Genomic DNA, 14,160 nt, shown 5'->3' with positions numbered 1-14,160 from the left:
AAGACAGCGCCAAATCACATTCTGCAAGTATTAAACCAGAATGTCTCTGTAGTAAAAGAGTTTGAGTGCTAAACTGGCTTTGCCTGCACTCCAGACCTGTCGCCTTTTGAAAACATTTGGCGCATTGTGCAAGTAAAAATAAAACAAAAGAGACCCCAAACTGTTGAGCATGGGATATCCTTTATCAAGCAAGAAAGGGACAACATTTCACTTTCAAAACTACAGCAATTGGTCGCCTCAGTTGCTCCCAAACAGTTAATAGACCAGTAAAGAAGCAAAATGGCTGAAGTGTGTATCGCATTGTGGGAAATTGATTCTTGGCTGGAGGAGAATAGCAAAGTACAAACAGATTTCCGTAACATTTACAAATAAATGCATTTTTAGAGGTGTAATTATTATAGGAGAAAAGAAGGACAGAACATTAATTCTCTGTGTGTTTATATAAACAAAGGCAACTGTCATACTGCTTCCTTTAGCTAAAGCATTCACCACACAAAGCTATGAAATTGTGCCACTTTGAATACAGAATGGGCACTTTTTTTTTTTTACAAGGTTTACATGGAATACTTCTGCCAAGGCAAGCTCTGTTACTATCCCTTCATATCAACGTTCACTACAAATTAGTTTTTACCCCTTAGGTATTTTACAATTCAAACTAAAGCTGGCAACCAGATATTGAAAGGAAGGCATGTATTGAATGGTTTTATTGGACTGCATATACATAGTATATTTTAACCTCTATCTTCAGCATCCAGATATGTATAGTGAAAAATTAATTTCAAGATGCCTAAGGACTTGGTTAATTCTGTTTCATTTCACTGTGCAGCCTTCCTTTTCCATAAGATATAGGATGACTGCCCTTCAGCTCTAGGTATTCCAATTGCAGTGCCCTGACCTCCTTATTAATGCTACAACAAATATTTCCAATAACTTGAATAACATTGTTTTACAAATATTTTCACATTCATTTAATTTTACTTTTTCTGTTTCATTTTTCTTCCAGTTCCATATCCATATACAGCCCAAAGGAGAATCCGAATGTATTTGATGCAGCTGCTTTCTTTCAATGTGTTGGCAATTTCCTTGGAATCTTTGCTGGTTCTTTTGCAATGGGTTCAGCCTTTTCTGTTGTCACGGCCTTAATATCCTTTTAAAACGTTTTTGTCCTTTATTTGTCAAGTACTGATGTTAATTGAAAAACAACATTAAAATGCATCCTTTATATTTGGGGGGCGATTTATCACGATTCGAGAAAAAAAGCAGTGAAAAAAGACAAATATGAATATACTCAAGAATATTCTTTGTAACCTTGAATAGTCACCATTTATTAAAGAATAAAAACACAAAAAGTCACCAGAAAAAACTCGGCAAGTAAAAGCTGGCGAGGTTGTATAGAAGTCAATGTGAATGTTCTCTGACAACTTTATTCCCAGTTTATTAAAACATTCAAGATTTTCAGCCTTATTGAAAATGAATGGGACAATGAGATTCTCACTGGCTTGCAACTTTTTTTCCCTGTGAAAAAACGCAAGTGGGAATATTTTTGTCACATTTTTTTCTTAAGCTACCATTGGAGGAAAGTTGCAAAGGTTTGTCAGCATTTTTTTTCCTTGTCATAGGTTTTTTTTTTTCACAAATGCAGATTTTGATAAATCTGCCCTCTAATGTAGAAAATTGGATCCTTAATTTTACCTGTGCACTGTTTTATAATGAAAAGCTGTTGGAAATTTTCAGTGTAAGCTGCACTTGGATATGATCTAAACCAGGGGTTCTCAGCTGTACTTGCTTCTTTTGACTTTGACTTTTAGCTGGTGTGGTTGATGCAGCTGGGGAGGGGACACGGAAGTTCAGTACAGTTACAGGCACTTTGGTGGTAGATGCCAACCTGTGAGCCTGGCCCACTATTCATATTCCTCAGCAGTCACCACCATGCAGCCTGGTCACACAAGACAGCTGCCATCCCTGTAGTTCAGAATCAGAACTGGGAACAGTAAACTTTTAAGCAGTGTGGTACCCTCCCCCGTACCCTGGGTGGACCCCCTCCCTCCTCCCCCAGCATACCTGCCCCCCGGGCAAATGCCCCTAATTATTTACTCACCCCTCCGTGCAAATACTGGCCTCTGAGTTCACGGCAGACATCTTCTTCTTCTCCGGTAATCTTCCTGTCTTGACGGCATTTTCGGCGCAGTTGGAGTAAATGTCCGGACCCGAACAACTGTACATACGAAAGTCAATAAAATTTCCATAAATTTTTCGGAAATTTACATGACTTTCTCCGCATGCGCAGTGGTTCTGGTCCGGAAATTTACTCCGACTGCGCATGCGCCGAAACTTCCAAAAAAGACAGAAGAAAGAAGATGGCTGCCGTGAACTCCGAGGCCAGAATCTGCACGGAAGGGTGAGTAAAACATTAGGGGCATTTGCCCGGGGTCAGGTAGGCTGGGGGGAGGAGGGAGGGGGTCTACCAGGGTAGGGGGGGAAGTTTTTTTTTATTACGGGTTGAATTCTCCTTTAAAGGTTCATACATCAGAAATGCTTGAGTTAATGCAGCCCATTTTTCACTTTGGAATGACTACAAACCCATAGGAAAGAAAGGACTGCATTAATTCTCGCGTTACACCTGTGTGTTCCCGTGCGCTAGTACGCATGAAAGAGCCACCGCAGTAAATGCACGCACTAGGGAATATTCATCGGTAAGATCCCTAAAACATTTCTACTGAAATTAAAGGGGAACTATCGCGAATATGAAAATTTTATATAAGATTCCTCATACTGAATTAAGAAACTTTCTAAATGCAATTAATTAAAAATTCTACATTGTTTCTGAAATAATAAGTTAATATTCACGATTCCAGTTGGCTGTCAGATGAATGATCCAATATATCTTATAGGGGGCTCCCTTTCCTAGCAGATGTATTAGAGCTCACTTAAATAACTGATTCCAGTAAAAACACAATCTTACAAAAGTGCCTTTTGCATAAATTCTGCATGTAGATAGACAGGATTTCTGGTGATTTTAATAGAGTGAGCTCTGATACATCTTCTAGGCAAAAGGAGCCCCCCTATAAGATACTGTATATTGGATCATTCATCTGACACCCAACTCCAGCATGAGAAACAGATGTTAAGAGAGGAATAGTGAAGATAAACTTGATTATTTCTGAGATGGTACAGAATTTTTAATTGATTGTATTTAGAAAGTTATTTCAGTATGTTGAAGCTGATATTACATTTTCATTTCCGCAATAGTTTTGCTTTAAATTAGGGATACAGGTGTCTGCAAACAGTACAGGTATTTATATTTAGCATCCTGTCCATGGCACTATTAGAATACATTTTAGCCTAGATACAAAGCAGAACATTTTTATGTCTTTTCTAGTGTAAAGTCTTAATTTAGGAGCCATATATAAAGAGATCAAGGAGTCCCCTGACTTCACTAGAATTGCAAGAAAGCCTCACAGTGCGAGATGCACTGAGGCAATAAATGTAAGTAATTGGCCACAATTATTCAGTTGAACACAGATATATTTCCCATATAAGCCAAAGAGGCCTCAGTCTAGGCAAAGTGAAATAACTATCATTCTGTTTGCAAAACTACGAGGCAGATTTATGGTCAGTTTCTGTCATTAGGTCAAATCGCTTGCCAGTGTTTTCATTTGGGTTATTAGACCACTTTCAAGCATTCAAGTGCCTAAATCACATCATTGTTATAAAGCATTGTATGAAATTTACTGTATTTAACATTTTGTCTGATAAGCTGTCTAAATATATCTTTTAAATACAGTAAGTGTCTCCTATACCTGCAAGATTTAAGACACCCAGGTTGGCTTTATTGCCCCTTTATGAGCCGTACTGTATCTTTGTACAGACAGCCAAGCTTATTTTGTAGCACAGATATTCTGTATGAGCCTTTGTGAATTAAAGCACTTGGGAATCAAAAGTCTCTGTAAAATGGCTGATAATTCTGAAAGCTCAAAAGTTATATGGGCTTCACCTGACACTGTAATATAGTCATGTGATCAAATTTGGTTCTGTACTACAATGCATTTTAACCTTTAAAAATGAAAAACATATTACAATATTGTGAGATAAATGGCAATATTCGAATGTTTGTTTGATGTGCTATTATATACAAATTAGAAGTCTCTCTTGTTCTTTTCAGTTCTCTTTTTATATTTTTCCCTTATGAACCTATTAAAGAAAATTTCTCTGCCTTTTTCCTTAATGACTGCTGGTCACTTGACAAAATTTACAAAGCTGTGTGAGTTTCCCATGCTGGAAACTGGGCTGTTTTTCCTCCTCTCGTGGAGTGCCTTCTTATCCGCAGAAGCAGCAGGACTCACAGGTAAGTGTGCAAATTGCATAGAACTCAAAGAGAAACAATTTATTTTCTGGGCATCGGCTTAATATGTTCCTTTTGGGATGTCAGATTGCTGCTCGCTGTAAAATTGACTTATTTCATAAATCTGCCAATCCCCAAATTCCAGCCATGAATTTATCAGGCAATTTCTTTCTGAATGCACCACTCATTTCTATCCGAGGAAAAACCGGTGATGCTTGTGTCCCATAATCTCAGCAACTGGGGCAGGCGTTTTCAGCTTGACTGGTATTGACAAGACACAAGATGTAAACTAGGCAATAAATATTTGCTTTATTGTACTGCTAGTATCCATTACTTCATACACAGCTCATTTAACTCTTCAAAACTCACAGAATTCTTCACTATAGCTTAGCACTGGCTAAATGACCTTTTCTTCATCCAAATGATCATTCAGGGAAATGACTGCATGGTCTGTAATATGTTTTAAGTACTGTTTTGGGGCCTGTTATCCAGAATTGGATTTTCTGGAAAATGGATCTTTCTGTAATTTGGATCTTCATACCTTAAAGGGGTTGTTCACCTTTGCATTAACTTTTAGTCTGATGTAGAGAGTGATATCATAAGACAATTTGAAGCTGGTTTTCATTTTTTATTATTATTTGTGTTTTTTGAGTTATTTAACTTTTTATTCAGCAGCTCTCCAGTTTCCTATTTCAGCAATCTGATTGTTATGATCCAAATTACCCTAGTAACCATGCATTGATTTCAATAGGAGACTGGAATATGAATGGGAGAGGGTCTGCATAGAAAGATTAGTAATAAATAGTAGCAGTAACTTTACATTTATAGCCTGACAGAGCAATTGTTTTTAGATGGGGTCAGTGACCCCAGTTTGAAAGCTGAAAAGAGTCAGAAGAAGAAGGCAAATAATTAAAACACTGTAATGAAGACCAATTGAAAAGTTACTTAGATTTGCCCATTCTATAACCTACTAAAAGTTAACTTAAAGGTGAACAACCCCTTTAAGTCTGTTACAAAATGATTTAAACATTAAATAAATAGGCTGGTTTTACCATTAGGCTGGTTTTGCTACCAATAAGTATTCATTATATCGTAGTTTGGATCATGTACAAGATACTGTTTTATTATTACATAGAAAAAGGACATCATTTTTAAAACTTTAAATTATTTGGATAAAATGGAGTCTGGACAGTGGGTTTCCAGATAACTGATCCCATACGTGTATTCCAAAAAAAGTCATTGGCTATAATAACTACAACTCTCCGAAATTGATATTTATGACTGTGTCTTTATACCTGGGTGTCAGCCTGCTTTAAATCTATATGACAACATGTATCCATGCTGCCAGATATATGCTTTTATGGCAGTAATGTGACTAAGGGGTGTGTGTATGGATGCTGGGTTTTCATTTGGAGGGGTTGAATTTGATGGACTTTGGTTTTTTTTAACCCTATCTAACTATGTAATTTAACAATGAGCTTACATAGCGCATAATAACAAACATCCTTGTATGCATATTTTGTCCTTGACTCAAAAAAATTGATAAAGGCTTTATTACTTTTTGTTGGCATCAACCCATCAAACCTTTTTAAACTGGAACCAGAAGTTCCACAATTTTTTTTAAAAAAAGAGGATAACGAATTATGCAATAAATGGATGATTAAAGCATAGATCCTTAAGAATTTTATTTAAGCATTAACTTGTATGGGCTAAATATTACTATGTACCTTAAAATTGTGTGTTTTTCATGAACCGCTCCTGATTCTGCCATTTGAATATATGGGTGTAACTAGAAGGGGGTTCCATGGTCCCCAAAGCAGCCTGTGCAGCAAACTGGCACCTAAATCAGATGTATTTTTACAGCAAATGATGGATGGTATTCTATGTATTTTATCATTTGGTGTTTCTATAGACCCCCTAACCTGACAATTAGGGCGCTACTCTACTAAGGAGGGAGGTCATGCCCTTGAGCTGTCCATTAATCTGTATCATTGCCAGAGGGGTAAGCCGAAATCATGCAATAGTAGTGTTTAAATACGACTGAAGTTCCTGTAAATGACAGCTCTGACTGCAGATTCAACTCCAATTATATAAGTTAATATTTAAAGAGTGATTTGGGAAATGCATCTCTTAACACCAGTATGTCAGAAACCATAGCAAGAGCGTTGGGTAATGGCCATTAGAATTGATGGAGAGCATTCTTAGTGCATAGATGTTAATGGGAGCCATCAGTTTCAGCAACCAATCCATCATTTTTTCTACCTATGCATCAGTTAAACTGCTAAACACAAGCTGTTATTAACCTCAAAGTCATAAAAATATCTTGAGTTTGGCAGTAATATTACAAAAGAGAAAATTACGGATATACTTTGTGTAATTAATCATAGTGTGTTTGCACATAAATCATATCTGTTTTGACTGCTCACCAGCTACCTCCTCTTATTAGAATAAATGCAGTGCTTCTCACCAGTAAAATCCAATACACTGCATAGTCCATAGCATTTAATAATATCAAGTTTACCCTGACTTTGCAGCACTGAAGTGCAGATAAAAGCAAAACATGGTGTATATGTAATTGTGTTCTGTTGAATTAAATGTATGCCATTGAATGCAGTGTATTCATATGCTAAAAAACAAATTAAAGCTGTTGAACTATAAAGTCTCTTATTTGGGAAACTGCATCAGTCACCAGGCTATGGCTAGAAAGCACGCTGGTTTTATATTTCTGTGTTTCAAATTTTAGATTATTCTAGTTAGCATCAAGTTCTAAGTTTAGCTTATGCTCTCCTTGTTTCTCATGTTTTCTACCTAGGACCATTTTCATAAAAAAAAGAAGACTTTTTTGAAATCTAAGTAGACAAAGCTAGGCCTGTGTAGCCATAGGATGCCATTTATATATATATATGTAATGAAAAAATATAATGAAGTAACAATAAAGTACACTCTTTGACCAGGAGCAGTAACCTACAGCAACCAGTCAGCAGATAGCTTTCACTGATTACCTGTTTAAAAGCAAACTCATTGCTTGTCATTTTTTTACTCCCCCTGGGTAGACTTAGTGCCTTATATGGGGCTTATTAATGCCTAAAGCAACCACTTCATTCGCATGTATCGAATCTGATATCCAGAAATCTCAATTACGGGAAGACTGCTTCCCATAGACTCCGTTTTATCCAGATTATCCAAATTTTTAAACATGATTTCCTTTTTCTCTGTAATAATAAAACAGTACCTTGCAAACCAAGATATAATTAAATCTTACTGGAAGCAAAATTAGCCTATTGGGTTTATTTAAAGTTTGAATGATTTTCTAGTAGACTTAGGGGGTTATTTACTGAACCCTGAATGCAAACAAACATCATGAAAAATTTGTGATATTTTTTTTTTTATAAAAAAAATAGGACATTTAAAAAAATCACAAATTTTTTGGAATTTATTAAACCTCGAGGATGGAAAAGTCTGAATTTTGAAAATCCGACATCTCAGACCTGTCGAGGTTGCATATAAGTCAGTGGAAGAAGTCCCAATGATTTTTTGATGTGCGCTGGGTTTCGTGCAATACCCTGAGTTTTCGGGTGCAAATTCCGAAAAAATCTTGAAAAACTTGATAATCGCATGAAAAATGATGAAAAATCATAAAAATCTTGATTTTTTACCACAAAGCAATTTTTGGGGAAAATGTAATAATAAATAAGCTTAAAAAACCCGAGCGGATTTGATCAGAGTTTGTAGTAGAAAAAATGGAGAAAAATTCGGACTTTGATAAATAACACCCTTAAAGCATGAAGTTCCAAAATACCGAAAGATCAATTATCTGGTAAACCCCAGGTCCTGAGTATTTTGGATAACAGGTGTCATACCTGTACACAGAGCAATGTAACACAGCAACAGTAAATACATTTTTATAAAACAATGGCATCATAACTTTAATTAGCTCAATAGCTCAGGTGCTCTGAACAAAGCATAATTTATAATCTGACTAATTACAGTATACTGCAACACACCTGTATGAAATTCTGATTTGCTCCTAGAAGTCCTTAATTCTGGTCTGTATTTAAGTTACAAGATATTATGTTTTCAAATCTCTCAATTAAAATATGCGACTAATTAAAAAATGTAGGACGGGTGACTATAGGACTGATGTAAGGGTGTAAATGTATAGCTAAGTGCCATTGTAACTGTAGACTGCCCCTTTCCATTAAAGGAGAAGCAGGTCTTCTTGCACTTGGGGGTGCCAAATGTTTGGCATCCCCAAGTGAATGTATTTACGAACCTGAAACCCTGGGCCGGTGCTCCTATCAGCAGAAAACTGCACTGGCCCGGGTTTACTGCAGTGAACACCCTGGCCCGGAGTGTTCCTCTTCCGTCTTCCTCTTTCTTCACTTGGCTGTGCATGCGCGGTAGAGTGAAAAGCCGAACTTTAACTAAAAAGCCGGCTATTTCGTTCTACTGCGCATGCGTCTGCCCCGGGAAATTTGAAGAAAGAAGAATCCGGAAGAGGATCGCTCTGTGGTGCTCACTGGAAGAACCCTGGGCCAGTGCAGTTTTCTGCTGATAGGAGCACCAGCCCAGGATTTCAGGAAAAGATAAATACTATCACTTGGGGGTGCCTAACATTTGCCACCCCCAAGCGCAAGACGACTTTCCTTCTCCTTGAATAGTAAGGCTTCCATATCTTTCATTATGCTATCTCCATCAAGACATTAGGCTGTATATTTAAGTTTTTTGGTGTCGCTAAGGACCCTAGCATCAGGGAGGAAGATCATGCCCTTCAGCTGTCCATTAAAATATATATTTATATAAAAAAAATATATTAATATATATATATATATATATATATATATATATATATATATATATATATATATATATATATATATATATATATATATATATATATATATATATATATATATATAAAATAAAATAAAAACAATATATATAATTTCCAATGAGCTAAGCCCATTGGGTGTTTGACAAGCCAATATCATGCCAGCATCAAAGGTTTAAAACTTAAAGTTCAAATAATCTAGTTAAAGGCAGGGCCTTCTAAGAAATGACAGCCCTAACTGTGGATTAAACTCTGTTTATCAATATTTAAAGGGTGACTTTATAAACCATGATACGACCAATGCAGGTATTAGCATTGGTGTCCATAGGACTGATGTATCGGCATGAATATAAATGGATGTGTAGCATTGTAATGTGGATTTCATAAGAACTGATAAGAGTTTATGCCATACGCTTGTTTACTAATTAGTATGGGTGATTCTGATGCGCAAATAGTTTACATTTTTAGATACAACATGCAGAGGTTTTACTGACTTTTTATTCCACAAGCAGTTAAAAAAAAAATTGAAATGTTGGGGTGCCTTAATGGCTATATTAGATTTCTTGTGGCAGCATGGGATTGCAATGGAAATTAATTAAAATCATGTTAAAGAAAGGAAATTGACATTAGTTAATTTATTTAGCTAACTCACTAATTTTTACAAATATTCGCTCAACTCCTTCCTCATTTATTTTAATATACTGTTGCCCTTTTTTCTTTCTAAACTGATGACAGATAAAAGCAAATCTATTCAGGGACATAGTTCTTATTACTCTAAACTTGTGCAAGGTTAATCCTTAGTCAGTAATTATGAACCAAACACAGACTTACTTTGAGGTGCCAGCAAGAAAAATAACGATTGATGGTGAGTTAAGCAGTTGACCTTTCAAATCCTTTTATCGACTTTCTTTAATTTGCCAGAATTGTAGTCATTTAGCAATAATCAGTCATGCAGTAGCCTTCATTTGCTGAACGAAAAAGCAATACTGCATGCGGCCATTTATGTTTCTCTTCACATAGCATGTGATGCTGTTTAAGGTTTATCCTTTATATATTACCTTTCCATTTTTGCTATGGATGTATCACATCTCTAATATTCAGATTTGCCTGAATAAATAATAACCCATTAAACATTTAGTCAAATGCAGAACTAAATGCAAAGCATCATTTGCATATTTAAATTGAGTAAATGCCCATGAAATTGTATATTGGTCTAAAAATGTTTTAGTGCTTTAAAGTCACCTGGCTTTAAAGGTTTGGGTTTGAATTGACTAAGCACTATGGATTTAGACAAGTCTCAATCCTGCAAGAAGTGCTGGATTTCACCCAAAAACTTTTACATTCCCAATTTTCACTGTAATTGACATAAATTCTAGTAATGTGCATTATACTGTACTTTTAAAGCTAGTAGTACATAGCTCACATTGGCCATAGCTTTCATAATTTTCATATTTTACTGGAATTTATAATCTGGCAAAAAAAAACCTGGTAAAAAAAAATGACTACTTTAATCTGTTATTTATATAGTACCTACATGTTCATGCTGTTATTTGAGACTATACATCATTCACATAGGTTCCTTACATAGTGACACATTCGTTTGGTGATTAGATCTTTTCTTAGATAGCAACAATAACTATTAATGATATAATTATTGATGAATACCCACCAAATTATTAAAATATATGGCTATAAAAAACACTCCACTTCCTCATATAGAGAAGGATACCACTTCTGGTTGGAGACAAGTGACTTTTCTTATCTCACTTCTTATCTTTTTTGAGCTGGACAGCCTGTTTTGTTTTTTTTCGGGAGGATGCCTGGGTCAAAACAGCTTGCCTTGATTTCCAAATTAGGAAAACTGGACTGACACGGCAATCAGCCAATAGCCACATCACAACCCCGCTCATGACATCTGACTCCACCTTCAATATCACCTGCCATGCCTCTGTGATTTCACTAAGTGCAGCCCAAAGGTGGCAACCCCATTTTAACTAATTTCCACTTAATTATGCATGGCCCTTACCTACCTGTGTTTACTGCACTAACAATCTACTCCAGCTCTGGGGGTTAAGAGTTAACCTTGCAAGGAGTCTTAGCACAGATAGTTACATGTGCAGGAAAGGTAGGTAGACAAGAGCCACACATAAAAAAACAATTAATAAGGAAAGAGTTTAAAACACCATTAAAAAAATATAACAAGGAACAGCACAGAGCAGTACAGGAGAGAAGTTTTATAGTGAGGTAGACAATTGCTATTGTATAGTCACATACTTGAACATGAAAGTAAGCAGCAGAACTCGATAAGCTAGCTATGACCTCTGACCCTGTGTAGACACTTGGTATAAGCTGACAACACAACTACAGTATGCTGCCAGATTCTTCCTGTCGGTCAAGCATTTAAGTTCCAAGTCCCGCCTTGCCAGCCCTGATTGACAAGCCACAAAGGACAATAAAAGCATGCAAGTTATTAAAGGCCACATTACCTTTATCCAATTTACATAGTAAAGAGTTCAAATTGAGGAAAATTGTCTAAAGGATATATAGGCTAAGACCTGAGAAGTTTCACTATCCTTTTAAGGTTCCTATCATATTCATACATGAGTCAATTATTTAGGAACCAATTAACCTGCCTATATGTTTATGAAGTGCGGGAGGAAACTGAGTAGGGAGTACCTGCAGGAAACCCATGCAGACACAGGGAGGACATACAAAGTCCTTGCAGGTAGTGCCCGTGCTGGTATCAAACCTAGGATCCCATGTTTACCATGAGTGGAAGAGACAGTTCATCAACTAACCCAGAAGTGTCAGGAACCAGCACTTTTTGGTCACTCAAATATTTGGCCAAGTTAAACATCTGTGGGCAATGTGTTCTTTACAACATTTTCACCTTGTTTATGTCTGTTGTTCTCACTCTCACTGGCACAGACAGCTTACCAAAATGTTCTGTAGTTTAGCAGTATAATCACCTTTAAAGTTTGCATATTCAGCCAATAAGCTAAATGTTACAGTATGTATGAATTCACCTCGGCAATCAGAACAAGACATTTATCCGACAAAATGTGTTTGCGATTAAACTCTTAATTGCCCATAGCGTGCAAAATGGATGAGCGCGCTGTTGCATGTAGTCAGAAGAACATCTAGTAAATTGTGTAAGATGTACATCCTTATGTGCTTAAACCAACAGCTAGGAATGTTCATTTTTCAAATGCACTACAAGATAGCCAGCTGCATCCTACTGAATCTAAAGACTGAAGCATCCCAGCTGATTTCATCAGACTCTCTAATTACCAGGAAGCTCTTGAGAGACATCTAATTCCTACTAAATGAACCTAAATGGTTCAGATGGCCCTCTTCTCTTTGTTAAAAAAACGTATTTAAAGGTAACTCAAACAATAAGCCACAACGTTTACCCAGAAGATGTCACCTCCCCACTTGTTTATGTCATAACAGCCTCAATTTAACATCTGCTCCGCATTCTGAATTAATCATTATCAAACTGTAAACTAAGCTTTAAGCCTGTGATTTGTTGTATGCCATTAATGCCTACTTAGATTTCTTATGTGTACGGCAAAATATTCATCCAAAGTGCAGATTACCATCGCTAATATCTTTCTTCATATTTTGGCTTTAAATTCCAACCTCTTAGCGTTTCATTGGTGTAGCTGTTGAAAAGCTAAACTTAGGGGTCGTCGGAAATCATCAAACAGAAAATGAGGTTCCTGCTGTTGATGCTGCAGGGCATCTGATACACAATGCTATGGTATCTGCACTGCCATGTAATGTTAATAAGAATTAATTAATAATCAGCCTTGCATCTTGAACTGGACAGGAGGTGTAATAGTTCTGTTCTATATAACGGGAAACAAACATATGCTCTCTTTCTTGGGATTACAACTTCCTGGAAGGTGGGTGCAGGAAGGCCAAGTAGGTGAAGTTAGTGTGAGGATAGTTCTTTAATAGCTCACTCCAGAAGTAAGAGATCGTCTTGCTGGGTGTGCTGCCTATAGAGTAGGGATTCAAGTGTACAGACTTAGAGACTACTGTAGCTCTCCTAGGTTTCACTCGTAGGGCCTGCTACTTGGGATTGGACACTTCCGAGTTGACAACATTCACTGTTCAGTTATTGACGCTTATGGCTAAAGCACTGGCTATGTTCTTTGTATGTGATACATTGCTGAATATTTGTGCTGTAACTATCCTCCTGGTGGTTGTGCTTCCTGTATATAAAGATTTATCATTTGTGTTAAGAACCATTTGCAGGTTGAAATGTTTGTGTCCTTGATATATTGCTAACAGATTGAGTGCAGATGACCGCTTGTATTTGTATGAACTTAGTTCTTACAGCTTCACATGAGATAAAGAGGCACATGATTTATTTGTTAGATTAACAATTTTTGAAGTAGAAGTTACAAGTTCCCGGGTTACAGTAGTATTCTAGCCTACTAATTATTAATTAATCCCCCTTTATTCCTCTTATTCAGAGTATCATAATACAATTGCAGTGTTCACCTCTGGAAATGTAATACTCTGCTTAAACAATATATATATAGATGCATCTTACTGGCTGGTAGGGATAAGTGAAATATATTGCAGTGAAAAAATGTCCATAGACTCTAATGTGTTGTAAAAAAAATGTTGCACGAAAAAACACCCATTGACTTCAATGCGTTGGCAAAAACTGGTCAGATTCAACCATAACTACTGGTTGGCCTTCATTTAGGCATATAAATATAAATCATAGCAGTGATGTGTTGTACTGTTATGATAATTCATTCTTTCAATAGCTACTTAGTACTGTAGCTGTGTAGGTTATATTCTTTGAAAAAATGCTTTATTAATTATGGATCAAAAATGTTTGGGGCATTGTCACAGTGTAACGTCCAGTTGGTGAAACAAGGCCTTCTTTATACTCAGACTCCATCGGAATTAGTCATTGAATTTCTTTCATTTCATACCATTACTTTTGGTTTTCTAAGTGAAGCAG

At 36.5% G+C, this 14,160-nt stretch overlaps 1 protein-coding gene across 3 annotated transcripts in view; it reads left to right on the top strand.

Moving 5' to 3' along the window:
• The window catches only part of slc9a9.L (solute carrier family 9, subfamily A (NHE9, cation proton antiporter 9), member 9 L homeolog), a 344,517-nt gene that overhangs the window by 116,061 nt on the left and 214,296 nt on the right, over positions 1–14,160 (top strand). For all 3 annotated transcript variants that reach the window (XM_018263826.2, XM_018263827.2, XM_041563391.1), the window contains 2 exons: positions 1,004–1,142; positions 4,240–4,345. In XM_018263826.2, coding sequence (XP_018119315.1) covers positions 1,004–1,142; positions 4,240–4,345 — 245 coding nt within the window. The remainder of the gene's footprint in view (positions 1–1,003; positions 1,143–4,239; positions 4,346–14,160) is intronic.

Source organism: Xenopus laevis, chromosome 5L, assembly GCF_017654675.1.
Source record: "Xenopus laevis strain J_2021 chromosome 5L, Xenopus_laevis_v10.1, whole genome shotgun sequence".
Taxonomy (NCBI): domain Eukaryota; kingdom Metazoa; phylum Chordata; class Amphibia; order Anura; family Pipidae; genus Xenopus; species Xenopus laevis.
This window is presented reverse-complemented; position numbering and strand designations above follow the sequence as displayed.